General features: G+C 50.1%; 1 protein-coding gene across 1 annotated transcript; it reads left to right on the top strand.

Moving 5' to 3' along the window:
* Nucleotides 1-313: 313 nt before the first annotated feature.
* best2 (bestrophin 2) lies at nucleotides 314-23,508 on the top strand. Its single transcript, XM_070866945.1, has 9 exons — nucleotides 314-465; nucleotides 2,748-2,842; nucleotides 6,788-7,021; nucleotides 9,566-9,720; nucleotides 12,465-12,542; nucleotides 13,730-13,882; nucleotides 17,761-17,841; nucleotides 19,820-20,010; nucleotides 22,609-23,508. Exons 1-9 carry the CDS (start codon nucleotides 314-316, stop codon nucleotides 23,480-23,482), a joined length of 2,013 nt encoding a protein of 670 aa, XP_070723046.1. The 3' UTR covers nucleotides 23,483-23,508.
* Nucleotides 23,509-23,583: the final 75 nt, after the last annotated feature.

The raw sequence follows: 23,583 nt of genomic DNA on the forward strand, positions 1-23,583 counted from the left end.
CCCCTTCATCCCAGGCCCTGTAAGAATTTTTTATGTTTCAATGAGATCTCCTCTCATTCTTCTCGTCTCCAGAGAATATAGGCCTAGTTGACTCAATCTCTTGGTGGAACTCTCCGATTTCTCTTGTGCATTCTGTTCTCTGCTCCTCAGCGTGATCTCCAATGCCCTCAGCACTGACGGCTGGAGTTTTTGTGTTTATCGCTTAGTACGGTAGCGTGAATTCCTGGGTGTTTGAACCTCTCTTTCTTCCCCCTCCTCCAGAGCCCTCCCACCATCTCTCTCGCATTAAATCGGAAGCCTGGTAACTCAAGGAATGACCATCACCTACACAGCGAGGGTTGCAAATGTGCGCTTTTGCAGCTTTTCCAAACTGCTGGTTCTATGGAAAGGCAGTATCTACAAACTCCTCTACAAAGAATTTGTCGTATTTTCCTTCATGTATGCAGTCCTCAGTGTTGCTTACAGGTCAGTAAATGCGTGCAATGAGCTGCCTAACCTTGCCGTGTACCTCTTTGCTGAAATTAATATCACTTAAATTAATATTACTCGCCCAATCCCCCACCATCAACATCCTGGGGGTCACCATTGACCAGAAACTTAACTGGACCAGCAACAAGAGCAGGTCAGAGGCTGGGTATTCTGCAGCAAGTGTCTCACCTCCTGACTCCCCAAAGCCTTTCCACCATCTACAAGACACAAGTCAGGAGTGTGATGGAATACTTTCCACTTGCTTGGATGAGTGCAGCTCCAACAACACCCAGGAAGCTCGACACCATCCAGGACAAAGCAGCCCGCTTGATCGGCATGCTACCCACCACCTTCAACATTTACTCCCTCCACCACCGGCGCACCGTGGCTGCAGTGTGTACCATCGACAAGATGCACTGCAGCAACTCGCCAAGGCTTCTTCGGCAGCACCTCCCAAACCCGCGACCTCTACCACCTAGGACAAGGGCAGCAGGCGCATGGGAACACCAGCACCTCCACGTTCCCCTCCAAGTCAGACACCATCCTGACTTGGAAATATATCGGCCGTTCCTTCATCGTTGCTGGGTCAGAATCCTGGAACTCCCTCCCTAACAGCACTGTGGGAGCAACTTCACCACACGGACTGCAGCGGTTCAAGAACGCGGCTCACCACCACCTTCTCAAGGGCAATAAATGCCGGCCTTGCCAGCGACGCCCAAATCCTGTTTCTATTTGCCCCTCTTCATTCTGACTTATTTGTTTTATTTTCACGGGTCTGGAAGTTTAGAAAGGTTTGCTCCGATCAATTTCCCTTATTGGTGGAAAGACCTGCTAGCGCGCGTAGCTTACGATGCACGTAGATCAATGAGAACATTCACTTGTATTGCGTGGGGCTGGTTCTGCGATCGGGCACGGCCAGTGATGAGTGGCGCTTGCGTGGTGGGAAATGGGGGTGGGGGGGGGGGGGGCGGTGAGTTTCCTGACCTGTGCCTCTTCCCCCTGGATTGCGTCCAACTGTCACCAAATCCAAGAGCAGGTTTGAATACTTCTGCCTTGCCCAGTGACCACTTGGGTGGAAAGTAGTCCTAGAAGCACTGGCTTTGGTTGACTAGGAGTCATCGGTGTAAAATTCTCAGAGTGTGGTTAGGAGAAACTTCTATGTAGCGGGAGGCTGCAGCTTGGAATCCTTTGCCAAAGAACATAAGAAATAGGAGCAGGAGTAGGCCATTCGGTCCCTCGAGCCTGCTCCACCATTTAATAAGATCATGGCTAATCATCGACCTCAACTCCACATTCCCGCCCGATCTCCATATCCCTTGATTCGTCTAGAGTCCAAAAATCTCTATCTCAGTCTTGAATATATTCAGAGACTCAGCATCCACAGCCCTCTGGGGCAGAGAATACCAAAGATTCACCACCCGCATCTCAGTCTTAAATGGCCGACCCCTTATCCTGAGACTGTGACCCCTGGTTCTAGACTCTCCAGCCCGGGGGAAACAACCTCTCAGCATATACCCGGTCAATCCCCCTCAGAATCTTGTATGTTTCAATGAGATCATCTCTCATTCTTCTAAACTCCAGAGAGTATCAGCCCATTCTACACAATCTCTCATCATAAGACATCCCTCTCATCCCAGGAATCAATCTAGTGAACCTTCGTTGCACCGCTTCCAAGGCAAGTATATCCTTCCTTAGATAAGGAGACCAAAACTGTGCACAGTGCTCCAGGTGTGGCCCTGTACAATTGAAGCAAGACTTCCTTACTCTTATACTCCAACCCCCTTGCAATAAAGGCCAACATGCCATTTGCCTTCCTTATTGCTTGCTGTGCCTGCATGCGAGCTTGCTGTTTCTTGCACGAGGACACTCAAATCTCACTCAACACCGACATTTAAAAGTTTCTCACTCTTTAAAAAAATGCTGTGTTTTTCTATTCTTCCTACCAAAGTGAATATCCTCACATTTCCCCTCATTATACTCCATCTGCCGCCTACAGGGAATGGTTGAGGCAGTGACGGTTGGATCTTTTAATGAACAAGCGGAGAAACATTTGAAGCTGAGGAAGATACAGGGCGATGAAGAGAGAGAGAGAGAGAATGGTGCAGTGGGGGTTAGGGTTGGATACCTCTAGCAAACAGCACGATGGGCCGAATGGCCTCCTTCAGTGCTGGAGACCTTTATGGTGTCCGGCTGGCAAATGGAGAGAAGGACTGGTCAGTATGTAGTTTGGTTTAAGATTTTTTTGTTGTTGAACCTTTCATTTTGTATTTCCGCCAAAGGTTTGTGCTCATGGAAGAGCAGAGGAGATACTTTGAGAAGCTCGCCCTGTACTGCAACCACTACGCTAACCTGATCCCGATGGCTTTTGTGCTTGGTAGGTTCAACTTGCTTCTTATTCTTCTGTTCCCCTCCCCCCATCCCTGCCACCACCCACTCTTCCTGAAACTACTGGACACACGAGGTCCTCTCATCGAACGCCCTGGCCTAAATCCTCTGACGATGCTGCCCTGTAATTGGGAGGCAAGTGGATTGGAGCTGACTTTTTTCTCCTCTGGGTATAGATGTGTTTCCACTGTCCTCTCCTCCCCTCACCCCCCCCCCCACCTCCCACCCCACCAACCCCCCAATCCCTGCCTATGAACAAGTGTCTGCAATCTTCCACCTCACTCTTAGTAAAGTAATCGGTCGGAGGTTGAGCAGGGATTTGAGGAGAATTTTTTTCACCCAGCGGGCGGTGGGGGTCTGGAACTCACGGCCTGAAAGGGTGGTAGAGGCAGAAACCCTCACCGCATTTAAACAGTACTTGGATCTGCACTTGAAGTGCTGTAACCTACAGGGTTCTGGACCGAGAGCTGGAAAGTGGGATTAGGCTGGGTAGCTCTTTGTTGGCCGATACGGACACGATGGGCCGAAATGGCCTCCTTCCGTGCTGTAAATTTCTATCATTAGTGTTACACCCATAATAAATGGTAAGACTGAGTACTGTGTGTAATGGGCAAGTGTGACCTTAGCTCCTTTATTAAGATTCCAGGGTGCAGGTACCTCGTGGGTGGCCTGCTTATAAACTGTGCTCCCTTGGGATGCTGGGATCCCTTGGGACTCCAACAGGTAGGCCCTCTGGTGGTCAGGTGTGATGCAGGTTACAAGGGGTTAAATACATAACAATTAATGAATGCAAAACGCTAAGCAGCATCGACTTAATTCTGCACCGGCTATTTCCGACTAGTTTTACAACTCCGCTGATGTGCGACTGGGGAAGATGGGACAGCAATGTGGTGAGCTAGTGGTTACCACGGTAACTGCAGTGACCATAGGACCTGAAGTATCCAGTGACCTCTCCTGTAGCTTTTTTTTTGACTCTCCTGATTTGGGATTGGCTACGGCAGCCACAGTAAGCTTGATATTCCTCTAACCTCCCAGAGATTGAACGATTCCCCTGCGGGGATCAGTGTGGGGCTCCCACCATAACTCGTTGACTTTACCCAATGAGGAGCTGGGCCGTGTCGGGCGGAGAGGATCCTGGTTTGATCTCTGAGCTGGACCGAGGAAGCTGGTCTCACCTGAGGCGGTGTTAGGGACACTATACCGTTATTCTCCGTGCCCGTGGGCGAGAGGACAACGTTGGCTGAGGCCTACCTGTGGGTGAGGGGTGAGATGGACAAAGATGGAAAGCCCCCCTGTGGTGCCCCCAGCCTGCCAACACGCCCCTTGAATAAAGGACCACCAGGCGGGCGCTATCAGAGTGTTTGACTCCCCTCTCCAACAATGATCCATAAGTCAAGAAGGGCAAGGTTGGGGGAGGCATTGAAAGGGGCAATGATGACCCCTGTGTACAGCATGGCACAGATCTTTGGATCCCAACAAGCTGTGTCAACCACACTATCAGCTGTCACTAAGGACAAGGCCAGTTCACCACATTGTGGTGACAGCAATGGGAGATGATGCTTGTACCTGTGGTGTGAGATGGGGAACTTCTATTTTTTAGACCAGGTATCACTGTTGGGCCTTGCACACAGTGGGTTAGATGCCACATTCAGGTCTCTTACCTTTCCACTCTTCCACATCCGAAACATTTGGAAGTGCCAACTTTAATGTATTTGCTTCACGGGTTCTTTGCTTAAGAATTCATAGCAACACATTGCTATTAAGAACTAGTTGGTTTATTAGCAAAAGGTTTAACAATCACACTACACATTACCAGTTCATCCACCAGGCTCACAAGCACCTGCCCCATTGTGGATCCCCTGAACCCAACTGGCTGGGGTTTTATTGAGTCTTGTGAACATCACGTGACTGGCTAAGCCACTCACAATGCAACAGCTCCACAAACCTGTGAGCATGTCCACAAACCTGTGAGCATGCTCACAGGTGCATACATTACAACACTGAACAGCACATGCCCTGGAGTCATTTTATTTTTGATCGATAACCAATGTTCCCTTTAATTTTTTTGGAGTGCGTGGCCCCTTGAAGGGCGTTCAAAATCCCGGCCATGCGCTGTTTTTCCCATTTAAAGGCTGGTGAACCAGCTGTGCGGGAGCTTCACAGCACTGGTGCAGCTTAAAGGGAACATTACTTGTCACCCACTGATGTGTAATGTAATGTTACGTTACTCCCACCCATTGTAGAACCATAGGGGGAGAAATTGGCCCTCCTTTGCGCCTCCCGTTAGCGTCTCCGGGGGGGCGATAGTGGGGCGCTACCGGCTCTGTGACCGGGCGGGATGAGGGTACCGACGCCCGTGAACTTGGCCATGCAGGTTGGCGGTGACGGTAACCTCTAACGCCACGACCTCCTGTGCCCTGGAGATCGTGAGGTCATCGTGCTGCATGTCGCCCCGTTACTGCCCCGGATGTGAACTTGGGTTCCGCCCCCTGCAGCATCGCCAGGCGTCGACACCGACAGTTGCAGGAGGCGTTGTTCGGGAGGCCGGGCAATTAAAGGGAACGCCGGTGAGGTAGGGGAACGTTTTTTTTATTGAGCCCTCATGTCATTTTTTTGTAACATTTTCTTCTGCCGCGATTGACCAGCCCTGCGCTCTGTTAGAGTGCTCGGGGCTGATCGTGGCGGATCACGGCTGCCGTCGTCGAGGAGGGACATCGTTTCTGTGTAGAGCCTGCAGCGAAGGCCCTTCCCTCTAAGAGCTGGAAGGAGCCTCTGTTCCCGGCAGCTCTGCCCTCGACATTGGGCCGCGCTGCACCGCTACCGACCCTCCTGCCGGCATTAGCGCTCCAAGGGAAGGGGTAGCACTTGATTTAGCGCTCTGCTTCCTGCCTGGAGCGCTAAACTGGACACTTGCGTCTGCTGGAATCGGGTAGCGTCTTAAACGGGGCGCCACGCAATTTCTAGCCCGGTAGAAATGTGCGGCACAGACTATTCACCCCTGTGCTAGCTCTATGAAAGAGCAGTCATGTTTCATAGAATCATAGAAATTTACAGGACGGAAGGAGACCATTCGGCCCATCGTGTCCACGCCGCCAACTAAGAGCTATCCAGCCTAATTTCACTTTCCAGATCTCGGTCCGTAGCTCTGTAGGTTACAGCACTTCAAGTGCATATCCAAGTACTTTTTTTAATGTGGTGAGGGTTTCAGGCAGTGACTTCCAGACCCCACCACCCTCTGGGTGAAAAATCCCTCAAATCCCCTCTAAACCGCCTACCAATTACTTTAAATCTCTGCCCCCTGGTTGTTGACCCCTCTGCTAAGAGAAATAGGTCCTTCCTATCCACTCTATCTCAGCCCCTCATAATTTTGCACCCCTCAATAAGGTCTCCCCTCAGCCTCCTCTGTTGCAAAGAAAACAACCCCAGCCTATCCAGTCTTTCCTCGTGACCAGTCCTGGCAACATCCTGGTAAATCTCTCTCTCTACCCTCTCCAGTGCGATCACATCTTTCCTGTAATGCGGTGACCAGAACTGCACGCAGTACTCCAGCTGTGGCCTAACCAGTGTTTTATACAGTTCAAGCATAAGCCCCCCCCCCCTCCCACTCTTGTATTCTATGCCTCGGCTAATGAAGGCAAGCATTCCGTATGCCTTCTTAACCACCTTATCCCTGCTTCCGTCAGGGATCTGTGGAAATGCATTTCAAGGTCCCTTTATTCCTCTACATTTATTGTGTGCATTTTTTTTTAACAAAGTGTTTAAGCTGAAAGACATCAATGCTGAGCAAAGAAACATTTTCTATTGCAGGAATCCAGTGGGTTTTATATTCCCTCTGCTTAGTCCCACCGCACCACTCCCCCCCCAAGTTGTTGTTACTCAATTGCTTGAAACGTATGGGCTGACGAATTTCCGACCCGTTTCCCTCTTTCCTCAGGGTTTTATGTGACTCTCGTGGTGAACCGTTGGTGGAGCCAATACACCAGCATCCCCCTCCCCGACCGGCTCATGTGCGTCATCTCCGGCAACGTGCACGGCACGGACGAACGGGGCCGCATGCTGCGCCGTACCATGATGAGGTACGCCAGCCTGTCTGCCCTCCTCATCCTCCGCTCCGTCAGCACAGCCGTCATCAAACGCTTCCCGACGATGGACCACGTGGTGGAAGCAGGTGAGGCCACTGTTGTGTTTGCTTCATGGGCCCTTTGTTCAAGAATTCACGGCAACACATTGCTATTACGAACTGGTTGGTTTATTAGCGAAAGGTTTAACAATCACACTCCACATTAGCAGTTCATCCACCAGGCTCACAACTGCATACCTCATCATCATCATCATCATAGGCAGTCCCTCGGAATCGAGGAAGACTTGGCTTCCACTCTTAAAATGAGTCCTTAGGTGGCTGAACAGTCCAATACGAGAACCACAGTCCCTGACACAGGTGGGACAGATAGTCGTTGAGGGTAAGGGAGGGTGGGACAGGTTTGCCGCACGCTCCTTCCGCTGCCTGCGCTTGATTTCTGCATGCTCTCGGCGATGAGACTCGAGGTGCTCAGCGCCCTCCCGGATGCACTTTCTCCACTTAGGGCGGTCTTTGGCCAGGGACTCCCAGCTGTCGGTGGGGATGTTGCACTTTATCAGAGAGGCTTTGAGGGTGTCCTTGTAACATTTTCCTTGTAACATTTCCACTGCCCACCTTTGGCTCGCTTGCCGTGAAGGAGTTTCGAGTACAGCGCTTGCTTTGGGAGTCTCGTGTCGGTCATGCAGACAATGTGGCCTGCCCAGCGGAGCTGATCGAGTGTGGTCAATGCTTCAATGCTGGGGATGTTGGCCTGGTTGAGGACGCTAACGTTGGTGCATCTGTCCTCCCAGGGGATTTGCAGGATCGTGGATGATCTAGACCCAACTGGCTGGGGTTTTATTGAGTCTTATGAACATCACGTGACGGGCTAAGCCATTCCCTACTCCACAGGAATTCAGAAGAATGAGAGATGATCTTATTGAAACATATAAGATTATGAGGGGGCTCGACAAGGTGGATGCAGAGAGGATGTTTCTACTGATTGGGAAGACTAGAACTAGAGGCCGCCCATTTAAAACTGAGATGAGGAGAAATTTCTTCTCTCAGAGGGTTGTAAATCTGTGGAATTCACTGCCTCAAAGAGCTGTGGAAGCTGGGTCATTGAATAAATTTAAGACAGAGATAGACAGTTTCTTAAGGGAATAAGGGGTTATGGGGAGCGGACGGGGAAGTGAACCCTGAGTCCATGATCGGATCAGCCATGATCGTATTAAATGGCGGAGCAGGCTTGAGGGGCCGTATGGCCTACTCCTGCTCATGTTCTTATGTAACAGCTCTACAAACCTGCGAGCATACTCACAGTTACCGCTCTAGATTTCGGAATTGTGCCTTTGGACTGGGAAGTTGTAAATGTCACTCCCATTATTTAAGAAGGGAATGAGGGAGAGAGACAGAGAGAGAGAGACCTGTCAGTTTTAAGGTAACTGGCAAAAGAAGCAGAGGCAGCATGAGGAAAAAAATTGTCACGCAGCAAGTTGTTGTGATCTGGAACGCGCTGCTTGAAAGGTTGGTGGTAGCAGATTCAATAGTAACCTTCAAAAGGGAAGTGGATAAATACTTGAAGGGAAAATATTTGCGGGGTTATCAGAATAGACATAGGAGCACCGTAACCTCCAAGTTCCCCTCTTTGGACATTGGATGGACAATAAATGCCGGCTTTGCCAATGATGTCCACTTCCCAGGAATGAACAAAACAAAAGTTGGGGGAGTGGGACTAATTGGATCGCTCTTTCAAAGGGCCGTAACAGGTATGATGGGCCGAATGGCTTCCTTCTGTACTGTATCATAGAAACATAGAAAATAGGGGCAGGAGTAGGCCATTCGGCCCTTCGAGCCTGCACCGCCATTCAATATGACCATGGCTGCATCGTTCCATTCTGTGATGGGTCATTTAAATCGAGCTACTTAAAATGATAGAGGAATTCGATCGGGTGGATACCTGACAAATTATTTCCTCTGCTGGGGGAAATCTTAAAATGAGGTCTGGGCCATATAGGAATGAAATCAGGAAGCACTTTTTCCACATAGAATGCTAGAGGAAATAGGGAACTCACTTCCTCGAATGGCGAATGGTCGCACAAAAATCATTTGAGGAAGTTTTTTCATATTGATTTTTTTTTGGAGCGGTTCCCTTTAAGGACTGTCGATTGGGCAACGCTCGGCCAAGTGCCAACTGGGTGAACATGCCCCAGATACTTTCAAAGTGCTATAAATGACCCCCAGACTGAGCGTCACTAGTCTAAATCCACAAGAAGCGGGTATAGACCGTGGGTGGCTCTTGTCTATTAGTGCACGCCCTGCGAGCGGCACAACTAGGGAGATGGTGGAGGTGCCAACGTTGGTCCGACGTGTTCCTGTCGGTCTCGTCACATGACCACAAACCTCGCCACCTCTCGATCTCTCTTTCCTCCATCAAGAGGCTCCTTAAAACCTACCTCTTTGACCAAGCTTTTGGTTACCTGCCCTAATTTCTACTTTTGCGGCTCGGTGTCAAATTTTTATCGCATGATACACCTGTGAAGCGCCTTGGGACGTTTCACTACGTTAAAGGCGCTGTATGAATGCAAGTTGTTGTTGTTGTTGTTGTTGTTGTTGTTGTTGTTGTTGTAAAGGAACCACCTGTTGTCTTTGCAGGGTTTATGACCAGAGACGAGCGAAAGAAATATGAAAGTCTCCATTCTCCCTACAACAAGTACTGGATCCCGTGTGTGTGGTTTACCAACCTGGCCGCGAATGGTCGGAAGGAAGGTCGGATAAAGGACGACAACGCACTCAAGCTGTTAATGGAGGTACTGGCCTTCGAACGAGGCTCAATCTAGACCGAGCTGGGGAGAGGGAGGACAGACGGTGTGGACAATTCCTTCTCAGTCCCGTCTTCTTTTCAAAGAGTTTGGGCAGCCAGCTTGGCCAATGGGGACGGGCCAAATGGCCTCCTGCTACGCTGTATCATTCTACGTTTGCAGGCTTCCCTGTGTTTTAGGTCGCAACCTAGCCCCCAAGGGCGTTTGTTCTTACTGGAGCGCGGAGACATATAAATTATCATTTTAAATAATGGGCAGAGAATGTCACATGGGACACGACAGCTGATATCAGGTCACATGACACACAGTTAATACCAGGTCACATGGCACAGTTAATACCAGGTTACATGACAGAGTTAATACCAGATCACATGACACACAGTTAATACCAGGTCACATGGCACAGTTAATACCAGGTTACATGACAGAGTTAATACCAGATCACATGACACACAGTTAATACCAGGTCACATGACACACAGTTAATACCAGGTCACATGGCACAGTTAATACCAGGTTACATGACAGAGTTAATACCAGATCACATGACACACAGTTAATACCAGGTCACATGGCACAGTTAATATCAGGTCACATGACAGAGTTAATACCAGATCACATGACACACAGTTAATACCAGGTCACATGGCACAGTTAATACCAGGTCACATAGCACCGTTGATACCAGGTCACATGGCACAGTTAATACCAGGCGTCTCTTGTTTTGGGTCACCTGCCCTATATCATTAAACCTGAACATACCTCTGTTGAATAGTTAAGGTTTCAATTGATATTGTTTATAAGACAACATTGACTCCATATCCTAAGGAGAAGTGCAACACAGGTTCTGCATCACTGAGACCTTGTCCCTGAATGCATAATTTATATTCCAAGTATCCTTAATGTTGTCTAGTGTCTACAACAACAACTTATATTTATATAGCGCCTTTAATGTAGTGAAACATCCCAAGGCGCTTCTCAAGGAGTATAATGCGATAAAAATTGACACCGAGCTGCATAAGTAGAAATTAGCACAGATGACCAAAAAAGAGGTATGTTTTAAGGAGCTTCTTGAAGGAGGAAAGAGAGATAGAGAGGTAAAGGAGGGAGTTCCAGTGCTTGGGGCCTAGGTTACAGAAGGCATGGCCACCAATGGTTGAGCGATTATAATCAGGGATGCTCAAGAGGCCAGAATTAGAGAGGCGCAGACATCTCGGGGGGTTGTGGGGCTGGAGGAGATTACAGAGATAGGGAGGGGTGAGGCCACGGAGAGATTTGAAAATAAGGATGAGGATTTTGAAATCGAGGCGTTGCTTGACCGGAAGCAGCGAACACAGGGGTGATGAGTAAAAGGTTTATGTCCCACTCCTTCAGGGGTTGAGTCGTTAAGGTGCCGGGTACCTGAGGCATACAGACCAGGCTTCATTTCCAGTCTGTGTTGAGTTGGTGGCAGTCGACCACTGCAGTTAGACTCAGTGTTCCCTAGGCCACGGAAGGAACAACCAGCCAGGGTTCCTGCTCCTCCTTCCTACCCAGTGACCCTGACTGGAAGGCCCACCTGTGCAGGTGAAGGGCGGAGACGGGCTTGAGCTCGATTGTGATGCCCCTGTGGTTGAATTGCCGCATGTGCAAGGTACTGGAGGGCAGCTGTTGCTGAGTCCTAGCAGCCCGTTCCGGGAAGGAGGGAACATTGGTGGTGTGTGGAGAGAGAGAGAGAGAAGTTGAGTTTGTTTTTTTAAAGCATTGAAACCACTGAACCAGCAGTGTGGTGAGATCACAAAAGTACCAATTATTTCCCCCAAAATGAACCTCTTGCATGCTATAAAAAGTTCAGAGATCATGGTGGGTTTTACATTGCGCCATTCTTGGGTCAATTGATCTGACATAAGTGGAGTTGAGGTCGAAGATCAGCCATGGTTTCATTGAATTGGAGCGATCAGGACGTCCACAAGGTGGAATTTGCAAGAAATCACTGATCTGCTAAACACCTCTAGCTTTTCTTCCTTCGTTGGTTTATCAGTAATCTGAACGATATTATCTACACATAAAAGTCTTGCCTCGCAAGCTTGTCCCACTTACACCTTAAATATCAATAAAAATGGAACATCCTCAAATCATAACAGAAGTTCCTAAGTGAAGGAGAGCCAGTTGTTCCCTTGGTAACCAGGCCTCTTTCCCTTCGCTCCCCTCTCCCCGCCCCCTCACCCATTAAATAGGAGAGCTGTGGAATTGCAAGCAATTGCTTGTCCACTCGCCTCTGAGTCAGAAGGTCGTGGGTTCAAGTCCCACTCCAGAGACTTGAGCACAAAAATCTAGGCTGACACTCCCAGTGCAGTGCTGAGGGAGTGCCGCACTGTCGGAGGTGCCGTCTTTCAGATGAGATGTTAAACCGGGGCCCCGTCTGCTCTCTCAAGTGGACGTAAAAGATCCCGGGGCACTATTTCGAAGAAGAGCAGGGGGAGTTCTCCCTGGTGTCCTGGCCAATATTTATCCCTCAATCAACATTACAAAACCAGATTATCTGGTCATTATCACATTGCTGTTTGTGGGAGCTTGCTGTGCACAAATTGGCTGCCACGTTTCCCACATTACAACAGTGACTACACTGCAGATGTACTTCATTGGCTGTAAAGCACTTTTAGACAGCCGGTGGTCGTGAAAGGCGCTATATAAATGCAAGTCTTTCTTTCTTTACTTTTTGTGCCTTGTTTAACGTATTTTTCTCCATTCAGGAGCTGAATACTTTTCGAGCCAAGTGCAGCCTTCTCTTTCACTATGACTGGATCAGTATCCCACTGGTGTACACACAGGTAAAGGTGTTTCTTTGGATTGTGTCAGAAGTCTTGACCATTGAAGCACTAATGGTCTGAGCTCCTCTTTCTCCACCCTCACCGTGGGTGGATTGGCAAGCTTTCCCAGCGACTGGCCAAACCTCCGAAACTGGGAAGGTCCCAGATTTAACCCCTTTGACCTCTGCTGGGTCCATTGACCCTAGCCAAGGTGGCAGCAGAGATGCTCCACACGGCTTGAGTACGTTATGGTCAAAGGAGCGGAAAATGAACTAGGGGTCCTGCTCCTGAGCTGTGGTTCGGTGGGTAGCAGGGTTTTCCCTAGTGTCCTGGCGAATATTAATCCCACAACCAACATCACTAAAACAGATTCATCATCATCATAGGCAGTCCCTCGAAATCGAAGACTTGCTTCCACTCTAAAAATGAGTTCTCAGGTGGCTGTACAGTCCAATACGCGAATTACAGTCTCTGTCACAGGTGGGACAGACACTGGTTGAGGGAAGGGGAGGGTGGGACTCGTTTGCCGCACGATCCTTCCGCTGCCTGCGCTTGGTTTCTGCGTGCTCTCGGCGACGAGACTCGAGGTGCTCAGCGCCCTCCCGGATGCTCTTCCTCCACTTAGGGCGGTCTTTGGCCAGGGACTCCCAGGTGTCGGTGGGGGATGTTGCGTTTTATCAAGGGGGCTTTGAGGGTGTCCTTGAAATGTTTCCTCTGCCCACCTGGGGCTTGCTTGCCGTGTAGGAGTTCAGAGTAGAGCGCTTGCTTTGGGAATCTCGTGCTGGGCATGCGGACGATGTGGCCGCTGGTCGAGTGTGGTCAGTGCTGCGATGCTGGAGATGTTGGCCTGGGCGAGAATACCGACGTTGGCGCGTCTGTCCTCCCAGGGGACTAAAACAGATTATCTGGTCATTAGCGCACTACTGTCTTGAACCCACAGCCTTCTGACTCAGAGGCGAGAGTGCCTCTGCACCACAGCAGAGAACAATCCATGTGCTTCCTCTTAAGGAGGGATGGCACTGCCAACATGTTGGTCTTGGAGCAGCATTGGTGGTGTTCTGGGACCTAGTCACCCCCTCCACCCCTCAGATGGTCCCACCTGACCTGCAACTCAAGGATCAGGAAGATGATGTAGAAAGTCCTCTTTAAAGATGGGAGTCTTTCCTTGCGATTGTGCTGCAAGCTAATGACATGTCCTCTCTCTATAGGTTGTCACGATAGCAGTGTACAGCTTCTTCCTGACCTGCCTGATTGGGCGACAGTTCCTGGACCCTGCCCAAGGCTACGCCGGGCACGATATTGACTTGTACGTCCCCGTTTTCACCCTGCTGCAGTTCTTCTTCTACGCCGGTTGGCTGAAGGTAGGTCCAGCGCGGTAGGAACGTGCTGTATCTCTGCCCCAGTGTGCCTCTATTGAACCAGATTCCATCGGTTCCAAATCTCGTGGTCATCTAGCTTTGAGCAACCTCGCTTTCTGAGCCTGGTTTACGTAAGAACATAAGAAATAGGAGCAGGAGTGGGCCATACGGCCCCTCGAGCCTAATCCGCCATTTAATACGATCATGGCTGATCCGATCATGGACACAGCTCCACTTCCCTGCCCATAACCCCTTATTCCCTTATCGGTTAAGAAGTCTATCTCTGTCTTAAATACATTCAATGTCCTAGTTTCCACAGCTCTCTGAGGCAGCGAATTCCACAGATTTACAACCCTCTGAGAGAAGAAATTCCTCCTCATCTCAGTTTGAAATGGGCGGTCCCTTATTCTAAGATTATCCCCTCTAGTTCTAGTCTCCCCCATCAGTGGAAACATTCTCTCTGCATCCACCTTGTCAAGCCCCCTCATAATCTTATACGTTTCGATAAGATCACCTCTCATTCTTCTGAATTTCAATGAGTAGAGGCCCAACCTACTCAACCTTTCATCATAAGTCAACCCCCCCCCATCCCCGGAATCAACCCAGTGGACCTTCTCTGAACTGCCTTCAAAGCAAGTATATCCTTTCGTAAATACGGAAACCAAAACTGCACGCAGTATTCCGGGTGTGGCCTCACCAATACCCTGTATAACTGTAGCAAGACTTCCCTGCTTTTATACTCCATTCCCTTTGCAATAAAGGCCAAGATTCCATTGGTCTTCCTGATCACTTGCTGTACCTGCATTCTATCCTTTTGTGTTTCATGCACAAGTACTGCTGTCAGGAAGATCGATAACTAATTTGCATACCCTTGAGTCATTGGGCAGAACCCTCTCCTTGGAGTCAAGTTCAGGTTTAAGCACCACGCTGATGTATTTATCTTGCTGGTGCCATACTTGACCCCGAAATAAGCTTTTGACGACATATCCGCAGCATAACTAAGACCGCCTATTTCTCCCTCTGTAACATCGCCCGTCCCTGCCCTTGCCTCAGTTCAACCGCTGCTGAAGCCCTCATCCATGCCTTTGTTACCTCTAGACTTGACTATCCAATGCAATCCTGACTGGCCTCCCACATAAAATAGAGGTGATCCAAAACTCGGCTGCCTGTGTCCTAACTTGCACCAAGTCCCGCTCATCCATCACCCCCTGTGCTTGCTAACCTACATTGGCTCCCGGTCAAGCAGTGCCTTGATTTCAAAATCCTCATCCATGTTTTCAAATCCCTCCATGGCCTCGCCCCTCCCCATCTCTGTAATCTCCTCCAGCCCCGCAATCCCCCCACCCCCCCGAGATGTCTGCGCTCCTCTAATTCTGCCCTCTTGAGCATCCCTGATTATAATCACTTAACCATCGGTGGCTGTGCCTTCTGTTGCCTGGGGCCCCAAGCTCTGGAACTCCCTCCTTAAACCTCTTCACCTCTTTCCCCTTTAAGTCCCTCCTTAAAACCTAACTCTTTGACCCTCACCGGCGCTATTTTCTACTTATGCAGCTCGGTGTCAAATAATACTCCTGTGAAGCGCCTACGTTAAAGGCGTTATATAAATACAGGTTGTTGTTGTAATCCCATTACTCTAATCTTCCTACATGCTGGTCACTTATGTAGTGGTACCCATTGGGATATGCTTCAGTCATCACACAGCGCTGATGGATCATCTGGAAGTACCTTGCCTCAGCGGGTCCCGTGTAATATCCACTGTTTCATCTCACTTCGCTCAAGGAGCCTTGCTGTAAATGTCACCATGTACAAAGATGATTCGTTTTACTGGTCATGACTGACTTGCGCTGAGCAACCATTTAACATGCTCGAGTTGCTGGTGAATTGGATTCATACGAACAGTGACGGACAGGTAAAGACCCATCTGGTTCATCGAGCCTGTCCCACACAATTGTGTATCACAACATATATCCCCCCTCCCCCCCCCCCCAAACCATGTGGTCTCCTGGGAGAGGCAAAAAAACAAATTAAAAACCCCAGGCCAATTTACATAAGGAGTAGAAGCAGGAGTAGGCCATACGGCCCCTCGAGCCTACTCCGCCATTTAATACGATCATGGCTGATCCGATCATGGACTCAGGTCCACTTCCCTGCCCGCTCCCCATAACCCCTTTTAGGGAAAAGAAATCTGGGAAATTCCTCTCTGACCCATCTAGGCGATCGAAACTAGTCCAGGAGATCACTCTGGCCATTAAATTCCCTGCAGTACCTACCTTCTGTAAGAGTTAATCTCCGCCGCAGCCAGAAACACATCCAGCTTTTGCTTGAAGGAGTTCAGTGAAGTCTGCATCCACCACATGAGAGGGCAGCGTGTTCCAGAGGGCTACTGTTCTCTGTGAAAGGAACCACCTCCTGACATCTAACCTAGATCTAGCCTTAAACAACTTAAATTAGTGCCCCTTGGTCCTGCCTAATCTATTTAACTGAAAATTCAAATCCGGCTTGTAAAAAAAGGGGTTCGATACCCAGAGGGGGACAGGGCACACCTTTCACTTGTGAATAGGGTAGAAGAAAAAGTTACTATTTTATAAGGGTTCTTCCCTCCTCTCGAGGGGCTTGTCGATGCTGCTATGGCCATTGCTCCTCTGAACTTTACCTAAACTTCTCCTAAACTGCAAAGGCGCCATCCTATCACTTCAGCCTGAGATGCATAGCGCCCACCTTCTCCACGGCGACAACTTTTGTAGTGGACATAGGGGCTTCCCGCTCCATCACCCTGTCACTCATCACACTGGCTGCTCATCTGAGTACATTTCCGCCCCCTGCAATAGCTCCAAACTGTGGAACTCTTTCTTTCCTGCTCTAGCCTACGGGCACAGGGACTTCGAATCCCCCAGCCGCTAATCCACGATGCATCTGGTCTTTCCTCCCATTCTTTCAACTTTGATGTCCTGCATTTATGCTTGTGTAATATAGAGCTCCCCTAGTGGACTACTGTGGGAATGTAACTACTGATGTAAGTACAGAAAAGGATCGTGTGTCAAGGTCACATGACAAATTCCTGTCGAGCCATCTTGTGTATGTGTGTGTTTGAGATGTCACAATACACGTCACACCTTGCTCTTCCGCCTGGATCAAGAAGCAAAATTCAGGAAAGTACGCTGTGATTGTACGGGAACACGCTTTTCCAAACGTGTTCATTTCGCTTCCTGGATTGAGTCAATCAATGCAACAGTCGGGGCATAGAATACAAGAACAGGGGGGGGTTATGCTAGAACTGTATACAACACTAGTCAGGCCACAGCTGGAGTACTGCGTGCAGTTCTGGTCACCGCATTACAGGAAAGATGCGATTGCACTAGAAAGGGTACAGAAGGGATTTATGAGGATTTTCCCAGGACTGGAGAATTTTAGCTGTGAGGAAAGATTGGATAGGCTGGGGTTATTTTCTTCGGAACAGAGGAGGCTGAGTGGAGACCTTATTGAGGGGCCTAGATAGAGTGGATAGGAAAGACCTATTTCCCTTAGCAGAGGGGTCAACAACCAGGGGGCATAGATTTAAAGTAATTGGTAGGAGGTTTAGAAGGAATTTGAAGGGAAATGTCTTCACCCAGAGGGCAGTGGGGGTCTGGATCTCACTGCCTGAAAGGGTGGTAGAGGCAGAAACCCTTAGCACATTTAAAAAGTACTTGGATGTGCACTTGAAGTGCCGTAACTTACAGGGCTACGGACCAAGAGCTGGAAAATGGGATTAAGCTGGATAGCACTTGATCGGCCGGCGCAGATACGATGGGCCGAGTGGCCTCCTTCCGTGCTAGGATTCTATGAACAAGTTGTAAGCCGAGAGGCGACTGTCTGATTGAAGGTGGTATGTCTGATTACAGGTAGCAGAGCAACTAATAAATCCCTTTGGAGAAGACGACGATGACTTTGAAACCAATCGTTTGATCGATCGAAATTTTCAGGTAATGCCCGCTGCACACAACAGTAACCATGGCGATAGTACCTCAAGCTGCCTTCTCCTCCAAAGTGCCTCGACAAGATACTAGTGCACAAGCACTCAAGTCTTTTTGTTTGCTTGATTCATTTTAAGAAGAAAAAACGAAAAAAGACTTGCATTTATATAGCGCCTTTCACGACCACCGGACGTCCCAAAGGGCTTTACAGCCCATCCCTAATTGCCCTTGAGAAGGTGGTGGTGAGCCGCCATTTCAAAGGGTAGTTAAGAGTCAACCACATTACTGTGGGTCTGGAGTCACATATAGGCCAGACCGGGTAAAGGCAGCAGATTTCCTTCTCTAAAGGACATTAAGAAAGAAAGACTTGGATTTATATAGCGGCTTTCATGACCACTGAACGTCTCAAAGTGTTTTACAGGCCAATGAAGTACTTTTGAAGTGTCGTCACTGTTGTAATGTGGCAGCCAACCTGCGCACAGCAAGCTCCCACAAACAGCAATGTGATAATAACCAGCTAATCTGTGTTTTGTTATGTTGATTGAAGGATATTTATTGACCAGAACACCAGGGATAACTCCCCTGCTCTTCTTCAAAATAGTGCCATGGGATCTTTTATGTCCACCTGAGAGAGTAGACAGAGAACTCAGTTTAAGGTCTCATCTGAGAGACGGCACCTCCGACAGTGCAGCGCTCCCTCAGCACTGCACTGGGAGTGTCAGCCTAGATGTATGTGCTCAAGTTCCTGGAGTGGGACGAGAACCCACGACCTTCTGACTCAGAGGCGAGTGTACTGCCCACTGAGCCACGGCTGACACTATGTACTGAAGCAGCTGAAACAGTGGACAAGTGCACAGCCCAGTCTGATACCGAGCCACTCAGACTGATGAAAGTGTTTGGTCCCTGATCTATGCTGAGATGGGGCAGGGAGGCTAGAATTGGCCTTTTGGGCTAGGAATGTTTAAGACGAGGCAGGGTTGGAAGTCGCGGATCGCTATCACGCTGGAATGTGTGCAGGTGTTCACGGCGAGGAAGGATAGGATTGGGCTCCGCCTCTGATGCTCTTGGTCAACCGGTTTGCCGACACCTGTGTGCGAGGAATGGCCACCTGTGTAAGGTACTGAAGAGTTGCTGGCACCTGTGGATCCATACAGCAGCATGCGTTTACACTCACGGGAGGAGGCAAGGAAGCTGGGGGGGGGGGGGCGGGTATAATTGTTATGTATGCAATAAGGGTTCAAACTGAGTACTGTTTAACTAAGGTACAACCTTGACTCTTGCTTTATTTAGGCCCAAAGTGCCTGACTCTCAAAATGGCTGGCCTTTTATATCTGAGCAGCACCATGTGCGTGCTGGTCAGTGTCCTCCAACAATGACGCCATCTGGTGGCTACAGACAGAATGTACATACATGACAATAATGTATTTGCTTCATAGGTTCTTTGCTTAAGAATTTATAGCAACACATTGCTATTAAGAGTTAGTTGGTTTAACAATCACACTACACATTACCATTTCATCCACCAGGCTCACAACCGTCTGCCTCATCATGGATCCCCCGAACCCAACTGGCTGGGGTTTTATTGAATCTTGTGAACATCATGTGACTGGCTAAGCCACTCACAACTCAACAGCTCTACAAGCCTGTGAGCATACTCACAGGCGCATACTATTTTAATGTAAAACTTTAAGTCAAGTGTCCCCTTTATTAAAGGGAGCACCAGCTCGACAACTATTTTAAGCTGAAACATTAATACAAGTGCCCCCTTATTAAAGGGGCACTAAAACCAACAAACTTAAACAAATTAAACTTTAGGCAGCAGCTCTACAAACCTGTGAGCATACTCACAGGTGCGTACATTACTGGGGGATGGAAGCAAAATATTTTTTGACTGTGTCTCCTCTTCCCCTACCCCCACCCCACAAAGTCTCTCCTAAACATGCCTTGGCTGCGATGCTCTTGTTGAGTTGGCTGTCCTCTTTTGCAGGGTTGCATTGACTGTAGTTGTGACTGTTGCATTCAGGTGTCGATGATGGCGGTCGACGATATGTATCAGGATTTGCCTCTTATGGAAAAGGACCGATACTGGAACGAGTCCAACCCTCGCCCTCCCTACACCGCTGCCACCGTCTTTGTGCTGCAGAAGCCATCCTTCCAGGGTTCCACCTTCGACATGACGTGAGTTGTCGCGACCTTACGGGCACTGCACGGGCGGGGTCAGGCGCGAGGGCGGTGGACAGACGGTCGTCCAATCACACTTGCTGCATTTAATCCAGCATTGAATGCAGAATGCGAAAATTACCGTGAACCCTTTTTGGAAAGAACATAAGAAATAGGAGCAGGAGTCGGCCATTCAGCCCCTCGAGGCTGCTCCGCCATCCAATAAGATCATGGCTGATCTGATCTTGGCCTCAACGCCACTTCCCCGCCCGCTCCCCATAACCCTCGACTCCCTTATCCTTCAAAAATCTGTCCATCTCCACCTTAAATATATTCAATGACCCAGCCTCCACAGCTCTCTGGGGCAGAGAATTCCAAAGATTCACAACCTTCCGAGAGAAATTCCTCCTCGTCTCCGTTGGACTGTTCGGAGTAGGGAGTTCTGCGGCTAACATTCCGCCCACCCTGCCAAAGCCTGCTGTTGGAGTCTTGCTGTGCGCCAGTCGGCAGCGACATTTGCCTACGTGAGACGCGGCACTTCAAGAGTAACTCACTGTATGCAAAGTGCATTTAAAAAATATTCATTGGATGCGGGCCTCTCCGGCAAGGTCAGTATTTATTGCCATCCCTAATTGCCCTCGAGAGGGTGGTGAGCCCCCTTCTTGAACCGCTGCTGTCCATGCGGTTTTGATCAGCCATCTTATTGAATGGCGGAGCAGGCTCGAGGGGCCGAAAGGACTACTCCTGCTCCTATTTCTTATGATACAACTGAGTGGCTTCCTCGGCCATTTCAGAGGGGCAGTTAAGAGTCAATCACATTGGCGTGGGTCTGGAGTCACATATAGGCCCAGACCGGGTAAGGACTGCAGATTTCCTTCCCTAGGTGGGGTAATCTAGAACTAGGGGCCATGGTTTCTGAATAAGGGGTCGCCCATTTAAAACTGAGAAGAGGAAGAATTTCTTCTCTCAGAGGGTCGTGAATCTGTGGAATTCTCTGCCCCAGAGAGCTGTGGAGGCTGGGTCATTGAATATATTTAAGGTGGAGATAGACAGATTTTTGAACAATAAGGGTATCAAGGGTTATGGGGAGCGGGCGGGGAAGTTGAGGCTAAGATCAGATCAACCGTGATCTGATTTAATGGCGCAGCAGGCTTGCGGGGCCAAATAGCCAACTCCTGCTCCTATTTCTTATGTTCTTATGTAAAGTACATTAGTGAACCAGCTGGATTTTTACGACAATAAGGTAGATTCCTGGTCACCATTACTGACACTAGCTTTTCATTCCAGATTGATTTAAATTTCCCCAGCTGCCCGTGGTGGGATTTGATCTCCGGATCATTAATCCAGGCTGTGCCATTGAATATATTTAAGGGGGAGATAGACATATTTTTGAGCGATAAGGGAGTAAAGGGTTATGGGGAGCGGGCAGGGAAATGGAGCGGAGTCCATGATCAGATCAGCCATCATCATCATAGCCGGTCCCTGGTATCGAGGATGACTTGCTTCCACGCCAAAAAGGGATGAGCTCACAGGTGTTTCAATGAAGGACCGAATATTTCTGGTCCCGAACTACATGCTGAAGGGTGGAAGATGCCTGTGCGTGGATTTTTTTAACGTGGGGTGGCCGTTGCACACCAGCCACCACACGGGCTCGACAGAGCTAGGTCTTGGTCCAGTGGCAAGGGTTAACCAGGACGACTGGAGACCAGCTCTGCTGCACGGACCTAGTGCGCACACATATCGCAGTGTGGGCTGGGCCCGTGCTGCCCCTGGGCCCCTCGCCTCTTCTGGACCCCGCACTCTCGCCTCTCCTGGGCCCCGGTCACATCCCTCTACGAACTCTCGCCGCTCCTTCGCCCCGACCTCGCCGCTCCTGCTGTACCTGCCCCGCACTGCAGTCAGCCGTCGCCCTCCTGCAGCAGCACGCGCTGCTCCCTGCAGTGGTATGCCACCGCACGTTGCCCCCTCCAATGGCCCCGGCCTGCTGATGGTCTCGCAGACCGGGACCGCGCCGATTTCTGGGCTGGGCCATGATCGGATTAAATGGCGGAGCAGGCTCGATGGGCCGAATGGCCTAATCCTGCTCCTATTTCTTATGTCCTCTGGATTACTAGCCCCAGCGACATAACCACTATGCTACGTCATCATCATCATCATCATCATAGGCGGTCCCTCGTATCGAGGACGACTTGCTTCCACGCCAAAAAGGGATGAGTTCACAAGTGTTTCAATGAAGGACCGAGTATTTCAGGTCCCGAACTACATCCTGAAGGGTGGAAGATGCCTGTGCGTGGATTTTTTTAACGTGGGGTGACCGTTGCACACCAGCCACCACACGGGCTTGACAGAGCTAGGTCTTGGTCCAGTGGCAAGGGTTAACCAGGACGACTGGAGACCAGCTCTGCTGCACGGACCTAGTGCGCGCACATATCGCAGTGTGGGCTGGGCCCGTGCTGCCCCTGGGCCCTCGGCTCTTCTGGACCCGACTGCACCCATAATGTTATCAGAAATGTGACGAGGAGCAATGAATCGTTCTACAGTGTGTTGTGTGAACGAATCTTTTTAAATTGGACTCCCAGTTTTAGGTCAATTTCTAATTTCTCTCTCTCTCTCTAGGATCTCAAAAGACGACATGCATTTTCAACCGATGGAGGAGATTGAGGAAAACCTGGAGGAGGGCAATCGGCAGCACGTGCCCCTGTTCAGCCGCCTTCTGCCCAGCGCCCCGTCGCCGTCCAGCTTCCGCAGTAACATCGCCCGCTCCGCCCGGCCCTTCCAGCTGCTGAAACGCCGCAACAGCGTGTCGTCGGACGCCTCCATGTACAGCTGCTTGTGCCAGGACACCCAGTCCACCGTGTGCTCCTGCGGCACCTACAACGACCATAAGCCGCTGGCCGAGATCCGCTTCCTCTGCGAGGCCGCCGGGCAGCCGGGGAAAGAGAGCGAGGCCAGCGAGAGCAGCTCGCAGGCCAGCCAGGAGAATGTAACGCCCCGGGGCTCGGGCAGAGATGTCCTTTTGGATACCCTCACTCTGGAAGCAGATCCCCCCATTTCACCCGCCACCTCGTCCCTCGATATTTCCAGGGAAGGCATTGCCCACGGAGGGGATTTGATATTTTCCTACGCTCAGCGCGCTGAACCTCACGAGGACCACGTCTCTTTCCAGTCTCCCCCAGTGGCCCAGCCCCCTGCATACGGCCACCCAGCCACCCCAGTGACTCTCCTGCTCGACACCGCAGGCTCGGCGGAGAACGGTTTTGCGGAGACCCGCGATCAGCGACCGCCGGCCGGGGCCAAGGTCGAGGCTACGCTGTGCCCCCTCTTGCCCGCCCAGGAGGAGCCCGGGGACAAGGGCGAGTGGCCCAGGAGGGCCCAGCGGCTGGTTTGGGGCCTCGGCACAGAGGGCGAGAACCTGCCCTTGCACATCTCCGAGCCCCCGCACGCCAACGGCACAGAGACCCTCCGCTCCAAGACCCCCGCGGCGCTGTGAAGGAGCAAGGAGCCACCGGATTTAGACTGAACTTTATTAAAAAAAACTGTGAACCTAAATTAGCTGCCTGTTGCGTCCACGACTGCTGTGGTATCCAGCAT

Source organism: Pristiophorus japonicus, chromosome 24, assembly GCF_044704955.1.
Source record: "Pristiophorus japonicus isolate sPriJap1 chromosome 24, sPriJap1.hap1, whole genome shotgun sequence".
Lineage (NCBI taxonomy): Eukaryota > Metazoa > Chordata > Chondrichthyes > Pristiophoridae > Pristiophorus > Pristiophorus japonicus.